The 24,242-nt window shown below is 39.9% G+C and overlaps 1 protein-coding gene across 6 annotated transcripts in view; it reads right to left on the reverse strand.

Moving 5' to 3' along the window:
- Positions 1 to 24,242, reverse strand: part of clcn2b (chloride channel, voltage-sensitive 2b) — a 166,137-nt gene that overhangs the window by 39,716 nt on the left and 102,179 nt on the right. For all 6 annotated transcript variants that reach the window (XM_037775384.1, XM_037775383.1, XM_037775389.1 and 3 more), the window contains 6 exons: positions 21,105 to 21,206; positions 19,986 to 20,070; positions 17,184 to 17,339; positions 6,402 to 6,471; positions 5,835 to 5,945; positions 1,374 to 1,587 (listed from right to left, as the gene is read on the reverse strand). In XM_037775384.1, the coding sequence (XP_037631312.1) occupies positions 1,374 to 1,587; positions 5,835 to 5,945; positions 6,402 to 6,471; positions 17,184 to 17,339; positions 19,986 to 20,070; positions 21,105 to 21,206 (738 nt within the window). The remainder of the gene's footprint in view (positions 1 to 1,373; positions 1,588 to 5,834; positions 5,946 to 6,401; positions 6,472 to 17,183; positions 17,340 to 19,985; positions 20,071 to 21,104; positions 21,207 to 24,242) is intronic.

Genomic DNA, 24,242 nt, shown 5'->3' on the forward strand with positions numbered 1-24,242 from the left:
ACCTCCACCCTCGTTTGTCTTTTTGAAAAGCAAAATCCTCTCTGTGGTTCCAGGTTTAGCCTAAAGGCAAGAAGGTGGGCTATTTAGAGTCCAAACAACTAAATTAAAAGCAATATTTGAAACCATTAAGACTCACTATGCACTCAGCTTTACCTATTAACACAGATTAAGACCGGCAACATTTACACAGTAAGCCATTATGTGACTAATTAAACTTCCACAATGAAAGAAATAAACCCTGCAGAGCAAACAAACAAAAACTTTCAACAACAGTCAAACAAACTGATGGGGCTTCTATTGTATACAGTAGCTAACATGGCGTGCTTACATGCTTAAGTTCACATGGATTACATGTTACCATACTACAGTACTATGGAGGACAGAACCTGCCAAAAAAAAAAAAAAAAATTGACTTGATAAATAAATACATATGCCATTAAATCTACCAAAATAATATTTAAAAATAAATATAGGCATTAATTAATTGATAAAATGTGACATAAATTGATATTTCTGTTTTAATTTGCTTCTATATTTATTTACCTTTGTATTAATCCCCCTATCTATCTAATCTTCTAATTAAACTTTTTCTGTTATTTACTTATTTATTTGTTTACTTATTTTTATTAACTTTTAAATTATTTACATATTTTTGCAATTTATTTAAATTTTATTTAAATTTATTTTAAATGTATTTATTAATTATTAATTTATATATTTATATTATATGTATTTATTTCCCTTTGCATTCCCCCCTATTTATTTCCCCAAAGTTATTCATTTCAGTTTATATTTCTTTATGTATTTCTGCTTCATTATGAAAATTAGGGAGTTGTCATTCAGCAAAATTAAAACAAAAGCAAATTAAAACAGAAAATAATTTCTGTCATATTTTCTCAATTAATTAATGTCTATTTATTTATTTACTATTTGCATTTAATGGCATATTTATTTATTGAGTCATTTATGTATTTATTTTGCATGCAGCTAACATGCTAAAAGTTGCGCTTATGCCCCATGCTGCTGTTGGCTGAGTGAAGTTCTGCTCTCCGAAAGTAACACAATCTGCGTAGAAGTATCTCTAAAGCTCACTAATTAACATGTTATATCTTGTTTGCTGAATCCATCATTGTGCTAAGCTAAGCTAACTGGCTGTAGCATTTATTTATATTTTCTTAACTCACTTTTTCTCAGCATGATCTTCTGTTATTTGCACATTCTATAATGCGGTAATTTACTTTATTAGTTGCAATATTTGCAATATTAATAGGCCTATTGGTAAACATTTTGTTTTCTGTTTCCCATAACTTGCAGCTGAAACAACACAATACATGTCATGTGTTGCAATGTAATGTTTTGTGTGCTGTACGTACTCGTGGTGTCCCCAGCCCAGCTCCGGGAGGTAGGGCAGCTTCTTGATCCTGATGATGGAGTCGTAGAGGGAGGGCTGCAAGGACTGGGCCACGGCGTTGGCCAGGATCACCGCTATCATCACCGGCAGGATGTGGGAGATCTGGCCAGTCAGCTCGAACACGATGACTGCGGTGGAAACCGTGTGGGTGACCGCTCCCGACAAGGCCGCCGCACCTTTGGGGTGGGGGAGAGGACAATCGGGTGAGCGAAAGAATACAGGGAAGTACAGTACGCACGGCAGAGACGCAATTGTTCAGATCAGTGGTTTTCAAGGTGGTCTGGTGCTAAATAAAGGGGTTCCTTCAGGGGGTTTCAGGGGCATCATCCATCAAAATGAAAAAACAGTTTAATATTACCATAATTTCAAATAGTTTTACTATCTCATATATAATAGAGAGGATGTTGGACAATACCAATGACTCAAGATCTTAGTTGCTGATATTTCTCACTTTGAAACCTCCCTTCTGACCAGACCTGCTACTGCCTGAAAACAGAAAGGGTCTCAATGGAGGATAGTACCAAGAGTAGACCTGCAGCTGTCGATTATTGTTGTTTGGTCTAAAAAAATGGTGAAAAATGTCGACCAGTGTTTCCCAAAGCCCAAGATGACGTCCTCAAATGTCTTATTTTTGTCCACAACTCAAAGATATTCAGTTTACTGTCCTAGAGGAGGAAAGAAACTAGAAAATATTCACATTTAAGAAGCTGGAATCAGAATTTTTTTTAATTTTCATGCCTCTGCGCTGGCGACAGCTGTGGCCGGAGGCATTATGTTTTCATGTTTGTCTGTCTGTCCGTCCCATTCTCGTGAAGGCAATATCTCAGGAACACCTGGAGGGAATTTCTGCAAATTTGGCACAAACGCAGGGCCAGCCATATTCGGTGCCTTGCTCAAGGCCACCTCGACAGTGCCCCGGAGGCGAACTGGCACCTCTCCAGTGTGCTGGAAAAATGAAAACATGTTGCACATTCCTAAGGTCATGACAGGTGACACTCAATGCCCTTAAAGCCTATTTCTGTTTCGGTGTTGCATACGTAGTCAACAAACTTGTAGCGCCTATTTGAGGACAAGTAACCCTAAAAAGGACAGAAGTGTCAGTCAGACAGACAATGTGAGATATACGACTGTGAGCATGCACGCAAGGGTATAAATGTCACGAAACGGAGAGACTCAGGGCTCTCAGCCCTGAACATTTATGTTGATGGTTGTTTGCCCACTTGCAAGTGTTTATTAAACCTTTAAAAGACTCTCTCTTGATTTTCGAGTCCTTCTTTACAGAAATTGCCTCCACATCCAGCTACCAGTCCGCACTCCATACTTGGTCCGTATGGAGACTTTAAACGGCGACCCTCCGGTTCCCAAGTCCCCGCAGACTGAGCTACTGCCGCCCCCTCAAGTGCTGTACTAAAGTAGATTTAAGTCTTTTCCTTGAATATTTCTATTTTATGCTACTTACTGTAACACTCCACTCCATTTATTTCAGTCCAGTTATACTGCTACCAACATAAAAGAGCAAAACTCATATCATCCATACATACATCATCCGTACAAATCATACACACAATATACAATATATACAGCATCATAGATCCTATCCACTAAACCCCACTTCAACTGTGGAAATCGATTTACTCAAAGATTCATCATCCTGGTATCTGTTTCCTGTTATCAGAGCCAGCACTCTCTCCTGTATCTACTCTCAACCCAACTAACCAAATTCACATTCCTCTCCACACCATCTCCTTGTATATATGCCCATAAGGAAAGATTATTCAAGTAATTCAATACGAAAGTGCTCCTCAATATTTCCAGTTTCCCCCCCAATAAAGTGAGCAATATAAAAGCTGCATCACAGCAGACAGAGCAGCGTGGGGCGAAGTGAGCCTCCGCTGCTCAACAGAGAAAACGGATGAGTCCAATCCAATAAATGAGATGAAAAAAAAAAAACAGTAGAGAATGAAAGCATTAAAATAAAGAGAAACAGATGGTGGGTGAGAGAGTCTACAAAGGCAGGTTTCATTGTTCTTTCTTGTAACTTAATTAAGCCTGTGTATATATTCCCTCCTCACATAAATGCTACTGCTTCCTCTCGCCCATCCTAACATTTAATCCTTAAAGCGAGCTCCGCTGTGAGATGAAAGAAGCTCATCAGAGCGTCAGGCCTGTAAAGGGCTGAGTCATCAGCAACAGTGCACCACCACCACCACCACCACCACCACCACAACAACAACAACATCAGCAGCACAGAAAAACAGCCGCCGCAAACCTTGAAACGGTGGCGTAATCAGCCCGGCTGTCAACAAGTGGAGGGACTCACAACGCCGCATCTCATTAGACACGCAGCTTCATTAGGAAGTGACGCGGTTATGAAAGCACAGCTGCTGTTTGTAAAGCATTTTTTTTATTCTGTTATAAAACATAAAGTCTTTTTTGTTTTGTTCAGCAGTCACTCCTGATTGTTTACATGTTCCACCTGTTACATAGAACCACAATCTTGCTGCTTGATTGTACAACTTACTTCACCATCAATGCATCTCCGTCTGTAGAGTTACACCGACTTATACTCTGATAGATCAGCATATACAGTATGTTGCCCAATTAGTAAGAAATGTTAGTATGTAAATACCAAACATATAGAAACACGGTCTCCATTACATAGTTCGTGCACCAAAACCAGCAACTGACAAGTTTATTTTCAACTATATCCTCAATAATGTTTGTTTATTATCATTTTCTATCATTGAGTAAACTGACGACCCCTGACTAAGTGACATTATTTATGGATATTTTATATGCATAACAATAACAGTGCAGAACAACTGATAAACTGCACAATAAACCCAATTAATGAACCCAATAACTGCAGGAATTCTGTGTAAAACAAGTGATTTGGATGAATTTTGAGCAGATTCCTGTGAATATGTCATCAGAGATGAGTTTTCCTGTTATTTTTATGAGCTTTTAATATAATTCTACTTAACAGGCTTCTTTTTTTTTTTGACAAATTCAGTTTTTTCATCTCCCTCACTACTCCATCATTCACTTTTGCACCTTTGCAATGTCCGCACTGTTAGCACTTTTGTTATTATGGTTTATTGGTAATGTAATGTTGGTTGGTTTATGTTAGTTGCACTGTCTTCCTTTAACTCGTGTACAGCCGGATAGGTACATAAGCATTTCACTGCGCATTATACTTGTATAATTGTGTATGTGACGAATAAACTTGAAACTTGATGCTCTTGGTTGTTTTAACTGTGTTCTTTTCTAATGCAGGACGAGGCTGTTTAACAGAGACGGAAGTTCTCTGTGAATAAAACTTGTGTTCAGGTCTTCATCTTGCCCTCATCCTGTGATACATTTTTTTTAAGTTTAAGAGTAAATATGAAATAATAATCCAAACATTAAAAAGTACAATTTCATTTAGTTTTCTTCACAGAAATGAATTAAATGTGGAGATATAGGCCAACTGTATGACAACTTGACTAACAAGCTTAGCAATGTGTAATACATTTGTCTAGATTTGGATATTTTTATGATCCGTCAGACGAACTTAAGAACAAAATCATAAGAGGGGCCCTCATTCATTTATTAGAGACTAAGAAAAGCAAATGTTGAGTGTAGGAATCGGAAATTCATCAACGATTAAACAACAAGTCATTCACTAAAAAAAGGATAAAAGGAAGAACAAAATACGTTACTGTGGTATTTCATATTATTGACTGTTTGGCGGTAAAATAAATAATGCATACTTTTATATATCTCTGTGCCACTTGATTGTATTTCATGAAGCAACAACCAACAACAACTGCTATTGTACAATTTCTATTTCTTAGCAGACGTTTTGAATTCACAAGTTGCTTTTTCAATTTCCAAGTTTTAAGCAGGATATGAGCACTTGACAGAAGCACTATGGGCTATTTTTTCGGTGTCAAGTCTCGTCCGGTGATCTTGTAAAAGTAATTTGATTCTGTCTCCAGTTTTTGACTCTGATCGTATCCCACGTCTCCTTTAATCAGGATCCGTTTAGAGTCTTAACTCGGAGCTGTAAAGTGAGGCATTAGGCAGAAATATGAATCTTGATTTATTTTCTATGAGCGGTTGGAAGAGAAGTAAAATATTTGACTTGAGTGGAAGCACTGATGCCTCACAGAAAGCTAATGAGAAGTAAAAATAAATGTGTTACCATCGTGAAAAGACTGAATCACTTAAAAGCAGCCGACTTGGTTATGAGTGAGAAATATTTTTGTGCAGGTCCCAAAAAAATATGAATGTTTTGAATCTGACAAAATGGTTTGTATAAGTGAGAGCAAAAACTAAAAATGGGCTTTTAAGAAAAAAGTAAAAGAAAGTACTTAGAAGAGTATGAGAGAAAGTGAGAAGATAGAGAGCGATAGGTGCCGTGATTGTGTCTTTAACTTACCCACGACAGCGTAGCCTCCTGGCACTATGGGGTAGATGGTGCCATCTGTGTTAATGCCATCTGGGAACCAGGCTGCCATGCTTTCTCCAACCAGACGACCAAATGCTGCCCCTGATATATATATATACACACACACACACACACACGTGCACAAAGAGACTAAAGTTAATACTGGGCTTAATACTGGGAACAATAACTAACAGTATTGTCCTGTATTACTGCTGTAAAGTAGCAGAAAACTCACAAAACAACTCAGTTCCCTTTCTTGTGAACTGAAGAAATGTATTAGTCCAATGTTTTTGCATATATAACATAGGTAAAGTGTAAATTTCCACTCCAGATTAAGTAAAAATGACTTTTTTCTCTGCTATTTCTCACCCCAGCTTGCGAGATGTTTGAAGATAAAAACTATTTACGAGAAATAATACTGCAGAGTAGTAATGTAATAAAGTTTTTTGGCAGTTCAATCGTAGGAAACTGGCTGCTGCCTGTAGCTTCAGCTTCAGACATGACATCAATCTCCTCATGCAACTGTCAGCAAGAACTTCCCTCTCACATTCTTCTTACCGATGACAAATACTGGCATGAAGGCTCCGCAGGGCACTGGGATGGTGGTGGCCAGGGCAGACATCCAGAACTAAGGGAGAAAAACAAAGGAGATGAAGAAAGAGGAGACATAAAAAGAAAGAACAGGGTGGCATTTCAATTAGCTTCAGAGTACCATCCTGTGTGCCCCTAGATGATAGCCAAGTTGAATCCTCCACCAGCAGTGAGGAGGCGGCCATGCACAGCTTATTGCTGAGGTTAGATTGAGCTGTCACTTTCACTCTTCAGTTGACAAAGACCCTGAAATGAACCCTGGGTAATGAGCGGGCTCTGCCGATTGGCCGACACCGTGCCAGGCGAGCGGAAGAGACTGCTAATTAGGAACGACAAACAAAAAGGGAAATGTCACCGCTGACAATGTGTGAGCATTATCCTCTTCAGGTGTGTGTGGGTGTAAGTTTAAGCAGAGATATGAGTCTTTATTTTGGGAAAGAAAAAAGCTGCAGTGATTCATAAGACTGTGTTAAACTTATAATGATCAAAAGTTCACACAGTGTGGACTCGTTAGATGTTAGATTAGATGTCTCATTAAAATTCACCTTAACTCTGCACAGCCAGTGTAGTATTGATCAATACTACGGTAAATATATGACCAATCATTACATCCTTGACATTGAAGCTGGACGACATTGACTGAGCCAATTATTTAGTACGTGTTTAATTCATCAGGGTCTCATCATTAATTTGAGAGAAAACTTCACACTTATTCCAAAGTTTTATGACTCTAACGGGGAAAATTAACACAAGACTGCAAAAACAATCCAGCGAGTTATGCCGACCTTACACTAAACAACTTTTCAAGCAATTTCACTGTCGCAGACATATTTTCCAAATCACGAGTTTTGCTAGAGTTGCGTCGCGCCTCCGTGATCTCTATTGTTTAGTGTAAGGTGGTCATAAAACTCAGTCCAAGCTGTCTCAAGTCAGTCTTTTTCTTGTCTTGACGTTATGATAAAATCAAACAAGTTTAATATTATCGTAAGTTCAATGACGCAAACTTTGTCAACAACCAATAGGTGCGCTCTCTCCAGCACCAAACAGGAAGCAGCAAACGGGGTAGAAAGTAAACATGGAGAAACCAAGCCCCCAGGAAGAGCGCCAGGCAGTGAAGCAAATTTTCGTAGTGGCCAAACTTCCGTGTCCGTCACGTGATGCCATTGGACCCAAAAATACTTTTTCCTATAGACTTACATTGGGAAAGAGACGTCTGTAACTCGGAGGATCATTTTTTTTTTAGGTAAATCAACTTCCCAGTACGAACACTCTAATAGTCCTTATTTAAACCATTAGGTACCAATAGTTGTAAAATGCACTAATAGCTGAATCCAGAGTTACTTTTCTTCGTTCATGTGAATGAGACCCAGACCGAGGATGGACCGCGGGCTGGGAGGAGGAGTTAAAGGAAACGCTACTGCGCCTGCTGTATGGGCCCAATGGATGCGGAGGATCGCCAGATGATCCGGGTACTTTATCACTCAGCAGTGGAGCCATTTTGGCTTCATGCGCCACTGAGCATCTCTCATACGAATGAACGGGAGCCCGCCTCCAACGCTGTATCCAGTTTTCTTTATACATCCATTGAAGCAACAGCTAGCCTTGCTGATTCCCCTTGCTTCCAGTCTTTATGCTTAGCTAAGTTAACCTGCTCCTACTGTAGGCGTAGCTTCACATTTCACATACAAACATGAGAGTAGTATCTTCTCAGCTAACTATCTGCAAGAAAACAAGCATAACCACACACACTCACACTTACATACTTTCACTTGTACCAGGTTTTTCTTTCAGCAGAGGGACACAAAGTTGAGACTTTGTGACATTCAGTGTTTGCTTGCATGAAATAACAAGTATAAATCTGAGTGTTGAACAAGCCATTACACAAACGTCATCGCTGTAATAATCTCATGGTTTCAAATAGACTTTTTAATTACACTCATTGCTCCGTCTCCCTCCATCCTCCCGTTCTGTCCCTCTCTTTTCCGCTCCCTCTGCTCCGTCTATAGTTAGCTGTAATTAAGGCCGGCTGCCATGGTGAAGTAATGGATCTCCTTCTGTAACCCTACACCGCCGCCGTTTTCACACCGCGTACTGCACATACACACACACACATACGGGCGTAGGTGTTCACACACGCCCACGCTCACATCATGTCACACTGACTCAGTGACGAGAATCAGAGCTGAACGCGGCGAGACGCCAGAGAGTAACAGACACAAGACCAGTTGAATACACAAAATAGGCCTCACGGGAAAATGGGACTGTCACAGGAATAATTCTTGGATTGTCTTCCTCTTCCGTCTCTTATTCTTCCTCTTCCACTCGGCCAGTAAAACCTTAATAAGAGCTGGAAAGGTTTAAAGGATCTGGGAACTCATAACACGGGTTTAACTTCATCAGCGAGGCCGTGAACTCTGAGGAGGGTGCAGCTGTGGGACACGTCGGCACACAATGCAATTTAATCCAGTTGTAAATTTACAGTTAGTCATGAAACCCACAGTAACTGAAACCAGCTGTCATCTCAAGTGTTCACTGAAGGCTCACAGATCATAACAGTGTGTAATAACGGCCATATCAGGTCATAAAGATGTGTACAAAATCATTTTTATAGGGTTGTTGAAACACTATGTGACAACTGCCAAAGTACAAAATTGCACATAAAAATATAGTACACTTGGTGAAATTGGTTGCTGACAAAAAAAAAAATGTCAACATAATAAATTTCTTTAGGGAAGTTGCAACCTAAAACCAAATATTTGCTCATATATTTATAGCAATGAATTCCATTGTAAAAAAAAATAGGGCTGTCAATCGATTAAAATATGTAATCGCGATTAATTGCACATTTTATCTGTTCAAAATGTAACTTTAAAGGGAGATTTGTCAAGTATTTAATATTCTTATCAACATCGGAGTGGACAAACATGCTGCTTTATGAAAATATATGTATATATTTATTATTGGAAATTAATTAACAACACAAAACAATGACAAATATTGTCCAGAAACCCTCACAGGTACTGCATTTAGCATAAAAAATGTGCTCAGATCATAACATGCAGCCCAATAGGCAACAACAGCTGTCAGTGTGTCAGTGTGCTGACTTGACTATGACTTGCCCCAAAACTGCATGTGATTATCATAAAGTGGGCATGTCTGTAGAGGGGAGACTCGTGGGTACCCATAGAACCCATTTACATTCACATATCTTGAGGTCAGAGATCATGGGACCCCTTTTGAAAATGGCCATGCCAGTTTTTCCTCGCCAAATAAAGCAGCATATTTGCCCACTGCCATGTTGATAAGAGTATTAAATACTTTTAATATCCCTTTAAGGTACATTTTGAACAGATAAAAAAAATTGCGATTAATCGCGATTAACTATGGACAATCATGTGATTAACCTTCTGTGCCTCATATCATCCCCCCGGGGAGGCTCACCTCACAGTTTTCCGTATTTTATTGTTCAGGCATTTAAGTGTAGATGGTGATCTTTAAAAAAACTACTTGAACACGTTTTTACAATTAAAATGCATTTTTAGATAAAGCCAATTTAGTGGGTATAAACTGAGAACCAGTGTTGTAAACCAACGTAGACTGAAGGAGGGAGAGGATGCTAACCACTGTATGTAGAGGACAGTGTAATCTGAACCAGCTGCTTGTTTACATAATAACACACTTGCACACAGGTGAGTGTGACAGGATGCTGGCTGCAGTCTCTTCTCCGCCCTCATAGGACAGCAGCCGTAACCTTGGCAACCACACTAATATGATCACTGTCTGCAAAGAAACTGTTGCTCATAGGTCTTCCTCCAGGTGGCTCAGGGTTGCATACACTACATATGGAGCCAGCTGCCATGTTTCTACAGTGGCCCAGAACAGACAAACCAAACACTGGCTCTAGATAGGAACATTCACGTTTTCACGTCGGACAACGTGGCTCTCCTACAGGCTTGGCACACGGGAGAAGTTTCAGTTTCTTTGCAATCCGCAACCTCACCGCTATAGATGGCACCAAGTCCAACACACTGCACCTTTTAAAAAGTTTTTACCATTTGATTATCATAAAGTGGGGGTGTATGTAAAGGGGAGACTCGTGGGTACCCATAGAACCCATTTTCATTCACATATCTGGAGGTCAGAGGTCAAGGGACCCCTTTGAAAATGGCCTTGACAGTTTTTTCTCGCCAAAATTTAATGTAAGTTTGGAGCGTTATTTAGCCTCCTTCACGACAAGCTAGTATGAAATGGTGACCAATGGATTCCTTAGGTTTTCTAGTTTCATATGATGCCAGTATCTTCACTCTAGCTTTAAAACTGAGCCCGCTACAACCTAAAAATCGCAGGTTGCGTTAAAGAAATTAGTGGCATTAAAACAAATTTGCAATAATGCATTAATATCGTGTTAACTTTGACAGCCCTAATTTATATATACAACTACAGTATGTCTCCAAGTGTAAGACTTGAGCCCAGAGAGAAAACTCCCTTCGTCTAAAACACAACTGTCAGGAAGCTGCATCAATCTCTTTAACCGTGTCCTGCTGAAACCCTTCCTGGAGTTTACAAGGCCTTACAGTCCGCAACACATTTACTATAAAAGGGATTAAATCAGGTGGACAGCTTTCATGTCTGATTCCTTGAACTCTTTCCACTGACAATCCGACATAGTAGACAGTATAATTGAGCTTTGATCAAACTGATGAGACATTAGCATTGCCGGACATATTTCTATATACCCTTTATTTGCTCTATTACTATTTATGTCCTCCTACAGCAGCTATTGCTACATCCAATTCATCGAAGCACCCATGACTCACTTTCCCCCGGAGGAATCATTAATGTTTCATCTAATCTAATCGAAGGTAATCTAAGTGTACATCTCACTGAGGTAGAGCATGACCATCAAAATTTATGAGGATCCCCGACCTCAAACTGAAGAGGGACTCTGATAAATCGTCAGAGGAAGCAGGAAAAGCAAGCCAGGACTTGATGAGGTTGTTGGTTTAAAACCCTGGAAGTGCTTAAAAATCAAAAAGTGAAAGAAGTGAAAAGCTTCTATATTAAATTCTAATTAAAAATTACTTAATGAACAACGTGAATTTTGACGGTGGATTTAATGAGATTTATAAGTTAGAGAGCTGCTTCGGGGCTTAACTATTTTAGAAGAAGAAAATTATTACATTCAGTCAATATATGTGACTCAGATTTCACAAGTAGACATTATTAGTAATGCGTTTGCTTGCCCAAAATCAGCTTATAATTCTCGTTGGATATTTGAGTTCTGTTTTGAAACTAGAAGAGACAATTTTCTCTGACACCCTGTAAATGTTTAGATATATTTAGTGACTCAGCAATTATTGAAGAGCAACAATAACGTGCTGTTATGATTATAATACGGCTGTAATTTGCTTTATGTGAGACTTAAATCAGCAGCGTAATGAGGAGTCAGTAATGAGGAGTCAGAAGCTCACATATAGAGATAATCTATCCATATGTTGCTAATGCTAATGCTTTGCCTGAACAATAGAAAATATCTTTATTAAAAATGCCGTCCCCATCGTTATTGCATCCAACAGTAACTGTCTTGTTAAGGAAAATATTGGGCACAAGCTTGTCTTAAATTGCTATTTTCAACTTGATGAAGTCCAACTGTACATGACCAGGTTTGTGGGATTTGACATTTGTGAGATTACCTGTTGTTTCCCATGAGTAAAACAATGAATTAGGTAGAGCTTAAAATCATGCTGTTGGACATCAGCAGACAAAAGAAACATAATAAATCTAACAGAGTGAGTAGTCGTATTAGCGAACCCAAAATGAGTAAATATCACTACGGCTGTCAACTCTATTATGGCAGAACTGCATTGTGACAGAAGCAAAGAAGTTGTTTGACATGAAGTCACAGCATGCAAAGCGTCTTGATAAAACAAAGCAATCCATGGCTAACATGGGAGCTGGTCAAGACAAGGTGAAAATCCCAAAGGATACATGCCATTGCAGGTGATGTTACACTGTCAGGTGTTATAACAGAGAGTGTTCACCTGGACGCCAACTTACGTAAAGACAGGTAACTGTTTGAGTGAGAAAATCTTCTGTACAACTACTGAACTGTATAATTGTCACGCCAAACTACTCATGCCAATGAAATCACAATAATCATCGTTGTTCCAAGATGCACATCACACTGATTCGATGAACATAATATTAATTATTTTAATTTTATCCTGATGTCAGTAGGTTTTGCTAAGTTTGAACTCAAACTTCCCTCAGATTAAGACATTACAATTCTTGAATTAAACAAGTGTTTTTCACAATCTGTTTTGGAGTCAAGTAAATTTCAAGGTAATTTTATTCATATAGTCCAACATCACAAATCACAAACCTTACCAGACCTTAACCTTAGAGGTGACAAATCAGTTGTCTGTTTTTGGACCAGACATTGTGGTCCTTTAGATCTATTTTGTTGTTTAGAGAACTTATTGAATGGTACATATGGCATACAGGTCACATGGTGTGTTGCCTGAATATCTAATCAGCATGTTGTACTGATTACTATTAGACTGGAAAGACTTTTATACCATTCATTCATTAAAAATAACAACATAAACCCATTAGGAATGTACAAGACAAATACAAGCTTTCTTCTGCTACTTCTTGAGTAGAGTATTTGAAACACGCCTCAGTTAAACACCAAAGGGAACTATACAACGTAACCTTGGCTTTATGATATTTCTGTATAATTTGTTCAGGTGAATAAATTTATCTTTCATCACAATTTCTGCTGAGCTGTACACTTGAGGTTATAATTTCAATATGTAAGGACATGAGCTGCTGTAACACTTGAGGAGGAAACATGGTGGCAGACCCAGAGCTGCAGGTCTCATTCAGGTGAGTATCGGCCTTTCATTAAAGCAAACAGATAACCAATAGATATCGTGCAGTTAGATTAATTGCAGTTTTATCATATAATTGATCAATATTACACTGATTACCTATGGGAACTTGAATTTCATCAGATTTTACTGAAGGACGTGTGTTTTATCATCCGTCTAATTCAAATTTTTCTCATCATGACTCTCAGTGGAGAATATTAGGCCAGAGGCTGGAAGACTAAGAATAACACCTTGAATAATAATCATATGTTTTGTGTTTTTTTTATTTTGGGAACAAGGAATCGCAAAAAGTGCTGCAAACAGAGATGTAACTTCCACGGCAAAGTGGTGTTAAGGGTACGGTGTTATCAGAGGTAAATGCTGTACGAGCGCTATGGGAATAGCGATCAAGTGGGACACACAGCTTCCATTCACATGATGGGTATCGACTGACGTACTCTGTTGGTTCATCTTGATTTATTGCTGTTCATCTTATTTTAACGCAACATATCCTCGTACAACGGTTCGTATGATATCTTAGGAAAAACGATTCCTCATTTTTTGTGCGTTTTTCTTCGTATGTCCAACAACATGTGTCAGTTTCCTCTTCAAAATAAACTTCCAAATCTACCCAGTCCAGGAAAAGATCCACCTGGTTAGGTTTAGGCAAGAAAACTACTTAGTTAGGTTTCGGAAAAGATCGTGGTTTGGGTTAAAATAACAACGGAAGTGGCGTAACTTAAATATGGAAGTTACGTGACAAATTAATCAACGTTGACTTCTGGTTTCAAACGGGGTACAAACGCCGGTCTCCTGGGCGAAAGCCTGGTGTTTTTGGACCCACCCATCCACCCCGACCTCCTCCCTACATGGCGTTTGTCGCTCTTTATACTTGCCTGTTATACGAGCCTGTTTTAACATTTTAGTGCTAAATTCTGGTGACTGAGGTGAACTAGAGGCTAAAAAGAAGTTCCAGAGTGCAAACAAGGTAGAGGAGAGAAGTGAAGGAGACTCAGGTCAACGGTACGGTATCGGTTATGACGCAGTATCCAGGACATTTATACTCTTTTTAATTTGTCAGTCATCTCGGAGCCCTCTAGGCTTGTGTGTGTGTCACATTCAGAGGACAGTCTATCACCTGGGGGCCTCAGGGGACTCTCAGGGGCCCTTCTCCTATTCCCACTCCAATTACAGTCCCGCCAGCTCTCCGTCACTCTGATGCGCACACACACACACACACACACACACACACTGACAGAGAACAGAGGTCTCACTCAGGTTGTAGGACGCACCCAGAAACACACCTGTATTAATATACTCAGAGCTGTTGATGTGCATAATTGCACACCGCTAAAAATAGCATTTAACTACACGGCATGTCAAATTAGTTTGCAGGTGTGTGTGTGTGTGTGTGTGTGAGTGTGTGTGTGAGTGTGTTTTCAGGTGTGCTAAAAAGCTACAAATACACAAAAACTTTCTCAACAGCACCTCAACTACTCGCAGTGAACTTTACCAAGAAAAACATTTCAGCACACAGATTTTTGTTCCCTGTTTAATTTGAAACATATAATTAAGGTATTTATAGCAGCTTCATTTGCTGACCTGCCAACCTGGACTTCCTGACGCTAGACACTTTCCGCGCACCTTTACTTTCAAAAGTTTAGCAGCTGGAACGAGAGATCCTCCCTGAAGTTTCGGCATGAAAAGGAGCAACAAGACAAGATGGCTGCAATGTGGAATAAAAGAACCATTCATTACCAAGAAGGAGAGGGAGAGAGCAATCTCCCCTTTGAAAATCACCAGGCTGAATTCAGGAAAACCAAAGGCTGTAATTAGACAGAGCCATTACAGCCTCACTTTGAATACTGTGTGTGTGTGTGTGTGTGTGTGCGTGTGTGTGTGTGAGCGAGAGAGAGGATGTGAGTCAGTGCGTGCCTACAGAGAGATGCTGAGAGCAGCTCGATGACATTTTGTGCAGATGGGTGATAAAAGTTAGAAACCTCTGGTGACACGTAAGATGCACACATGCACACACAGACACACGCAGAGTTTAGACGTCACACTGAGAAATGACGTTGAAAGCCGTCAGACCAGTTTGCTAAAGGTCAGAAGGAGGATGGGACACACAGAGGAATGAGAGAACGGGTCGGGTAGATAGGATTCAACAGAAAAAGTGGATTCAGTGAAAGTGGCTCCATATTGTTGAGATAGGTGACAGACAAAAGGCTGAGACAGACGTTCTCTACTGTACTGTTCAGAAACAATGACAAAGAGTCAGTGAGTCAGTTTCTGCCATTACTGCAGTACACAGACTGTCGCACCATCAGATCTGTGCTTATATAACTTTGACACCGGAGCTTCTGGACAGTACTGGATACTCTTTCACTGTTTCACCTGTGTGCAGGTCAGCTCAACTTATCTGTGGATACAGCTTTTTTTTCAAAGTTATTTGTTGTTACATGAAGTGTATCTAACTAAACTAAACTTGCCTCTCTATTTGTCAACACTAGTGCAGTGCCCGTCCGGGGCGGGCCGATTTCTTGGCCCCCCAGAAGTTCTGTATGGCTGCTTGTATCCGCCAAGTGTGAAGTTGATTGGATGAACGGTTCTTGAGCTATGCGAAGGACAGTCATACACACCAGCCCCTAACCAGACGTTGAATATTGAACCCAACTTGCACGTACACCAGACATAAAAAAGTGGGTCTGGACTGACGGACGTTATACAGACATGATCTGAACGTCTTGCTAACGTCACATGTTTGCTGGGCACTTTGAGGGCCAGCTATAGCAAAACTCTGCGGAACATCAACAAGCCAAAACAGTAGCAGCTATTGTTTAGAAAACCAGGTTTCAACATGTTTTCTCTAACCCTGCCTGCAGCCGACTGCCCGTGTGCTCACCTACTGTACACCGACACACACACACAAACACACAAGCACAAGCGAAAGCACAGCTCTTGATGCAGTGAGGGGAAATTTACGACCTCTGCTTTTTGTATTCGGAAAGGACATTTCATTTCAGCTGAACAGAGCAGAACAAATAAATAACGGTTACATAAAAACCCCAATCTAATCACAACACGAGCAGCAGCACTCTCCTCCAGCAGCAACCGTAACAGTAGCGGACTGTAAAGAGTTCATCTGGGCTCCCAAACTTCTGTTTGGCCTCTTCTTGTTATTGAGACCGAGAGAGAAACAGCAGGATGGGTGGCGAGAATTTAAATATATATGGAAGGTGGAAGGTGGAAGGTTGGGTAGAAAGAAACACGGGACTTGCACCCTGGAGATCGATGTTTGTGTATCTAGTGCACTCCCTGCTTTTACTGCCGCAACATCACTCTGGTATCGCTGCGGCAATCCCGTCAAATGAAACCAACGACATCTGTATATTATAAAGTGTAACACTGAGGTTTGAAGATATGCTCTGTTCCTATATATATTTTACAAGGATCCCATCAGCTCCGTCTCTCAGCGATATATCATCAAAGTGGACCGAAACTTGAAATGGCCTCCTGGGAACATAACTTTGTAACACAGTGATGGGGAGATAGGCCATGTTCCAACTCCTTTTATAACATGGTCTGCCTTTGTTCTTTACCAGTGACAAAAGGAGATGGGCTCTGTTCCAACACTTTCCCATTACCTCAGGTCCGGTTTTGAATAAAAAGGACTCCCATTTATAATGTTCAACTCACACTCTCCTCATGACCTTGCTTTATCTTTAACGCCACTATGGCCACCAGCAGCGTAATGTACAGAGGAGAAAATACAGATGATGGAAGATGAAGATTAAAAGTGACTGTAGGGCGATGCATTGATTTTCACAATAATCATCTATTAAAATCCAAACATCTGTTCGTAGGGTTTCTCTCCTACCTTCATGACGATGAAGAGGACAAGGGTGACGAAGACGTTGACCTGCGGGTGTTTCCAGGCTTGTGCGTGTCCGATGTAGTCAAACTCCTCAGCGATGCCCTGTTTGGCCCACGTCTGGTTGTCCAGTAACGTCACCAGAGTCTCCTTCTGGGTCAGCTGAAGGCCATAGGAAGTGACATCATCAATATATGAAAACATGGGTGGGCTGTTCTATAGCATTTCTTTTTCTAATTTTATTTAAAGGTGAACACCACCTAAATTAAGACCTCAAATATGTTATTTCCATGGTCGAAACATTTTGAAAAAGATGTCATACTAACAAAGATTGAGATATTACTCACTCGCAGATGAAATTTACATAATTAATTTGATTAATATCTTAGCAAAATATTATATCCATAAAATGATATGGCTTTAAAGATACTGATTTTAAAACATATTTGACTACGATTGAAAACTTAAAAATCAAATATTCTAAATTGGCAAAAACTATTATATTATTTAGACATTTCAAATTTATTCCAATTGTTTAACAGACCCAGATTGTTTTTTCTTTTTATTCATCTTTTCGTTGCATTTTATTTGTTGCAAAATTATTTGTTGCAAAATTATTTTTATTTTTATATTATTTTTGTACTGTGAAATATATTATAATTATAATATTAATATATAATTAATTAATATTTTTTGTAATGAAAAATCTGAACATGTTTATGTAAGTACTGTACTGAAATTTCCAAATAAATAATAGAAAAAACAAAAGTTTTGGACTCGAGGACGGTGTGTCGGTTTCCGCTCATTACATGCATACTTACAAAAAAATTTAAACTTTTTTAGATTGATTGTATACATACAAAATACAAGCATGAAATTTGACCTCTGCATTTAACCCATCCTAAGCATTTAAGGAGGTTTTAACGTAGGTTTATTTAGTTTTTAGGTTTACTTACGCAACAAAAAACTTGGTTATGTTTAGGAAAATATGGTTTGGGTTAAAATAAGTATACGAAATACGTACGCTTGTTATATAGCTGGCGTTAAGTAGGCTACACAAGTTATGTAACAAAACTACACGGCTGTCTCCCGGGTGAAAGTCCTGTGTTTGATTTCTCTGAATCATCTTTTGAGAAGACTCTTAAATGTGCCTTGATGTAGGATGTTCACCAGCTGAAATCACATCAAACGCTTCTGTGCATCCGACTTGAGATGTAAACGTAAATATCTCTACTTCAAACACAAAGTGTACAGCTTGACAGCAGCGGGTAGAAAATGTGCTGAAAGTGTCTTAAAAGACGCCAGTGAAGATTTAAGATAACAGGCAGGCAAGCGTGAGATGATAAATTCATCTGTCGCCGTTTCAAAGCCGGGATAGCCGGAGACGCTGGTGGTGATAATGTCGCCCGCTGCCAGAGAAATGATGACTGAGGAGAATGAGACAAGACTAGAGGGATTTAAGATACAGTGTTTTAGGAGGAGGTCAGTGTCGGCAGATTTAGAGCCTCAGAAGCCTGACTCACCCTCTCATTAGGACACTGACAAATGGGGTGTGTGTGTGTTTTTGTGTGTGTGTGTGTGTGTGTGTGTGTGTGTATGTGTGTGTGTGCGTGTGTGTGTGTGTGTGTGTGCCTGAGGATGCACAGATTTTTCCTTTTCTAATTCTGATAATTAGACAGATGAAGGGGGTGAAATTGGAGAGAACACACACACACACACACACACACACACACACACACACACACTTATGAGTCATACCCAGGAGCAAAAGGATTCGCTCATCCAAGTCTCCCGTGCACACAAATAACACACACATACACACATTTGAACCTGTGTTGTGAGTATTAAAAAACAATCACACACAGACATGAATGTTAATCAGGCTGTTATGAAACAATATAATGATCTAAAATGCTTCAATTACACAGCTGCTCTGTAAAGCTGCATACAGACCAAAACCAAAACAGTATATCATGTAGGAAATCTAAATAAGGCTTAGAGGTGCTCAGATTAAACATACTAAATCAAGACATTAAAGGTTAGATGAGTTCATTCGTAAGTGTTAAAGGGAGACACCCGAACAAAAACATGTTTTTCATACACTCGTCAATTGTGAGATGTTGGGCTTTAAGTGTTTATTTTATTGTCTATTTATGTGTGTAGATTTGTCATAATTTCATGCTGCTTTATGTAAATATATGTATATATTTATTGTTGGAAAGCAATACAACAACACAAAACAATGACAGATATTGTCCAGATACCCTCACAGGTACTGCATTTAGCATAAAAAATATGCTCAAATCATAACATGGCAAACTGCAGCCCAACAAGCAACAACAGCTGTCAGTGTGTCAGTGTGCTGACTTGACTATGACTTGCCCCAAACTGCATGTGATTATCATAATGTCTGTAAAGGGGAGACTTGTGGGGCCCATAGAACCCATTTTCATTCACATATCTTGAGGTCAGAGGTCAAGGGACCCATTTGAAAATGGCCATGCCAATTTTTCCTCGCCAAAATTTAGCGTGAGTTTGGAGCGTAATTTAGCCTCCTTCACGACAAGCTAGTATGACATGAGTTAACGCGTTATTATCCCGTTAACAGCCCTATAGAAAATATAAGAGAAATTCAAGAGAATGTTGCTGCATGAGGCCCATTGTGTTTCAATACAGATTGAATTTGTGACAGATATATTAGGTGTACAGGCCTATAATGCCACAGGCTTCCTTTGAATTACAGTTATGGCTGCAGTGCAGCGTGTATAAAACATAATAGCATGTGCTGAGTGGGTGTGCAGAACCTACCTTTCCAGCCATAAACTGTCCAAAGCCGGGGGGAAATGTTAGTGTGGAAACAAGTAAAGTGACCAGCGCTGGGTACAGCAGACGTCTGAGAGAGAGAAAGAAAAGAAAGAAAAAGAAAAGGGAGAGGGCAGACGGAGAGCGTATCAACAAAAAACAATCAATATCTTAGCTTATGGTTTTGTATGAAAAATCTTAACCTGAAAACTAACTATAGCACACAAGTAAATGTAGTGTTGTAAAAAGTACCTCAAAATTGTACTTAAGTATAGAGCTGCAACGATTAATCGATTAGTAGCCAACTATTAAATTAATCACCAACTATTTTGATAATCAAATTAATCGATTTGAGTAATTTTTTAAAGGTACAGTGTGTAAGATTTGGTTTCATCTAGTGGTGTGGTTGCAGATTGCAACCAACTGAGTACCCCTCCGCTCACTCCTCCCTTTCCAAGACTGCGGTAACGTGAGCCGCCGAGTGTGAAACCATGGTAACGCTGTTCGCCTCGCTCAGAGGTCATCCTTACCATAATAACACTAGTTTAGGAGCAACGGAAGTCAGACGGCAGCGGTACCACGGTTTTGCACTCTGCGGCTCACGTTATCGCAGTTTCACAAGCGTGTCGGAGAAGTACGTTGTGGCCTTCAGGTAACGTAAAAACGTCAAAGGTTCTCTCTAGAGCCAGTGTTTGGTTTGTCCGTTCTGGTCTACTGTAGAAACATGGCGGAGCAACATGGCGGACCACGTGAAGAGGAGCCGCTCCCTATATAGATATGAACATAATATTTGATTTCTGCTAATAGATCCCCCTAAATGTTACACACTGTTCCTTTAAGAAAAAAAAGTCAAAATTCTCTGATTCCAGCTTCTTAAATGTGAATATTTTCTGGTGTCTTTACTCCTCTATGACGGTAAACTGAATATCTTTGAGTTGTGGACAAAACAAGACATTTGAGGACGTCATCTTGGGCTTTGGGAAACACTGATCAACATTTTTCACCATTTTCTAGACCAAACAACTAATCGATTAATCAAGAAATAATCGTTAGTTGCAGCCCTAACTTAGTACAGTAGTTGAGTAAATGTACTTAGTTACTTTCCACAACTGGTGTCAGACTTACTTTTTCATGAGGAATCTGTTGATGGCCTTCTGTTTCCTGATGAACTGGACAATCAGTCGGTTCAAGTAGACAAACAAAGCTCCACCAAAACCACTGGCAATACTGCAGAGAGAGAAAACACACATACGTCAGGAAGAGCAGAGTCCATTCTGTTTAAATTGAAACTGGATGAAATAAATGAGCCCAAGCTTAAACAAATACATGTTTCTCTCTCAAACCACCTCCATACTGTAGCTTGTCCCCAGTGCATTTGGCCACGATCAAATACTATGTAAACATAATGAGTGGAGCCGGATGCCAGTGATACAGTAGGTGCAAATGTAATACAGTTGAATTGTATTTACACTAGATACAATCCTCATATTCTTTGAGACATTTGTCAAAATCTGAAGGGAAGTGAGGGAAAAGAGAGTCTACAAAACATGTAGGAGGGAGACGCTGCAGATACAGAAGAGGGAAACAACAGAGAAAAACAAAGATATGCATTAAAGGAGAAACACACTGGAGATGAAACATGAACAGGGGATTACAACTGAGGCAGAGTAGGAGTGAGAGAGAGCATACAGTGAAATGGGGATGTGTGGGGGAGTCAAAGCAGAAAAAGAGGTTTACATAAGCATGCATTTAAAAGCTCAGTGGGAGCCCTCTTTATGACAGTAAGAGGGAAGAGAGAGGTAGGGAGAGGAAGAATAGGCTCAGACAGCTATGCAGACAACCTAATGCTTATAAATTTATCTTGCTGCATTATTAATTCCATCAAATACCTCTGAATAAATAATGATCAGGATGATGAGGGAGTCTTTGCCCCCGTGGTGCAGCCGAGGAAAACACTGCATGTGTGCCATTCTGTGTTCTTTGTAATTGTACCCTTAGAAGAACCAAATGTTCCAAAGGGTTTATGGTAAAGATTAGACTGAGGGTAAGGGTACTCTCTGAGGTCAAGCAGGGTTTGGGTACTAGTTGAGGTCAAGCAGGGTTACAGACACTGAAGAACTGCAGGGTATGGAACAATAAAACTGATAATAAACTGATTCAGAGGGGGGACCAAGTCATTGTTTTGCAAGTCACAAGTAAGTCCCAAGTAATGACAGGCAAGTCCCGCATCAAGTCCCAAATCAAGTCCCAAGTCAAGATAGGCAAGTCCGCCGTCCAGACAGGCCAGTCCTGAGTCAAGTTCCAAGTCAAGACGGGCAAGTCCTGAGTCAAGTCAGAAGCAATGACAGGCAAGTCCCGCATCAAGTCCCACGTCAAGTCCCAAGTCAAGATAGGCAAGTCCCAAGTCAAGTCCCAAGTCAAGAGAAGCAAACCCCAAGTCAAGATAGGCAAGTCCAGAGTCAAGAGAAGCAAGTCCCAAGTCAAGACAGGTAAGTCCCAAGTCAAGACAGGCAAGCCCTGAGTCAAGTCCTAAGTCAAATCCCAAGTCAAAACAGACAAGTCCCAAGTCAAGACAGGCAAGTCCCAAGTCAAGATCCAAGTCTAGACAGGCAAGTCCTGAGTCAAATTCCAAGTCAAGACGGGCAAGTCCTGAGTCAAGTCCCAAGTCAAGACAGGCAAGTCCCAAGTCAAGACAGGCAAGTCCCGAGTCAAGTCCTAAGTTCATTCCCAAATCAAAACAAACAAGTCCCAAGTCAAGTCCTGAGTCAAGACAGGCAAGTCCAAGTCATGTACCAAGTCCTAAACAGGTCAAATATTTTCAAGTTAAGACATGCAAGTCCTGAATCAAGTCCCAGGTCAAAACAGACAAGTCCCACGTCAAGTCCAAAGTCAAGACAGGTAAGTTCTAAGCCAAGTCCTAAAAGTTTTGAGTCCTAAACAAGTCAAGTATTTTTAAGTCAAAAGACTCAAGTCCAGGTGAAGTCAGGAGTTATTGGTGTTAAAGTCCAAGTCGAGTTGCAAGTCTTTCCCCCCTGATTTATCAATTAATTGTTCATCTATAAAATGTCAGAAAATAGTAAATAAAATGAGCATCACAATGTATATACTGTATATATACAGTATACAGTACACAGTATATATATGACTATACTGTATATTTCAGACCCATTTTTTTGAGAGACGGATTAACACAATGTTGCTGCTTTTGGTCTTTTTATGGGATTTGTTGACACTAACAAAAATATAGAATATTGCCAGCCTTGTGCTCGTTTATGTTTTTCTACTATATCTCATACTCTACTAGCATGTGAGCAAGGACAAATGTGCAAACATAAAAATGTTATAACATACACATAGCTAGTGACGTCTTCACACTATTCCATTCATCGATATAGCATTGAGCCAGAAAAACGTGGGCTAAAAGAAGGTTGTTGTAAACATGGATGTAAACAATCCAGGCTTCGAAATGCTTAACAAAAGCTTTAAAAATGTTTTACGAGGAAGGAAAGGCATTCAACCTGTTTGTCAGACCTCAAGGACACACACATGGTGAGAAACACTGGATGTAAACATAGCTTTGCTTGTTTACAAGAAAACTACAGGGCACCTTTAAGGTCAATGCTTTCTGGAAACCTGAAATGAATTTGTTGCAACCACAATACAAAATACAACACAGCACAATGAGGCCATTGTGAAAATGCCCGATTGGGGTGTGATGTGAAGGCTGTCATTGGATGTGTACATATTGACACGTTCACTTATATAATCACTGCCCTGAGTGTATTTGCAAGTTTTGCAGGAATCAGGTTGTACTCACGCCTTGTTGCGTTCCAGTGATTCTCACTTTGGAAACACTTTGACGCCCACATACTTATAAGCACTCATATATATTCATGCTTATATATTAATGCTTTATAACACTAACAAGCATTTTATATAATATAATATATAATAAAGGTCAAGTACCATAATGCTTCATAATTGCTGGTCACTCACTACCAGGTCTCTCTTGAGAATTGGACCTTGTGTCGCAATGACATGACCTGTCTAAATAAATGTTAGAGGTGCAGTGTGTAGGATTTGGTGGCATCTAGAGGTGTGGTTGCAGATTGCAACCGAGAGTACCCTTCCGCTCACTCCTCCCTTTCCAAGACTGCGGAACACATGAGTAGAGTGCAAAACACCGTTCACCTCGCTCACAAGCGTGTCAGAGAACTACGTTGTGGCCTTCAAGTGACGTAAAAACGTGAAAGTCTCTCTCTA

The sequence above is a fragment of the Sebastes umbrosus genome, chromosome 7 (assembly GCF_015220745.1).
Source record: "Sebastes umbrosus isolate fSebUmb1 chromosome 7, fSebUmb1.pri, whole genome shotgun sequence".
NCBI lineage: Eukaryota > Metazoa > Chordata > Actinopteri > Perciformes > Sebastidae > Sebastes > Sebastes umbrosus.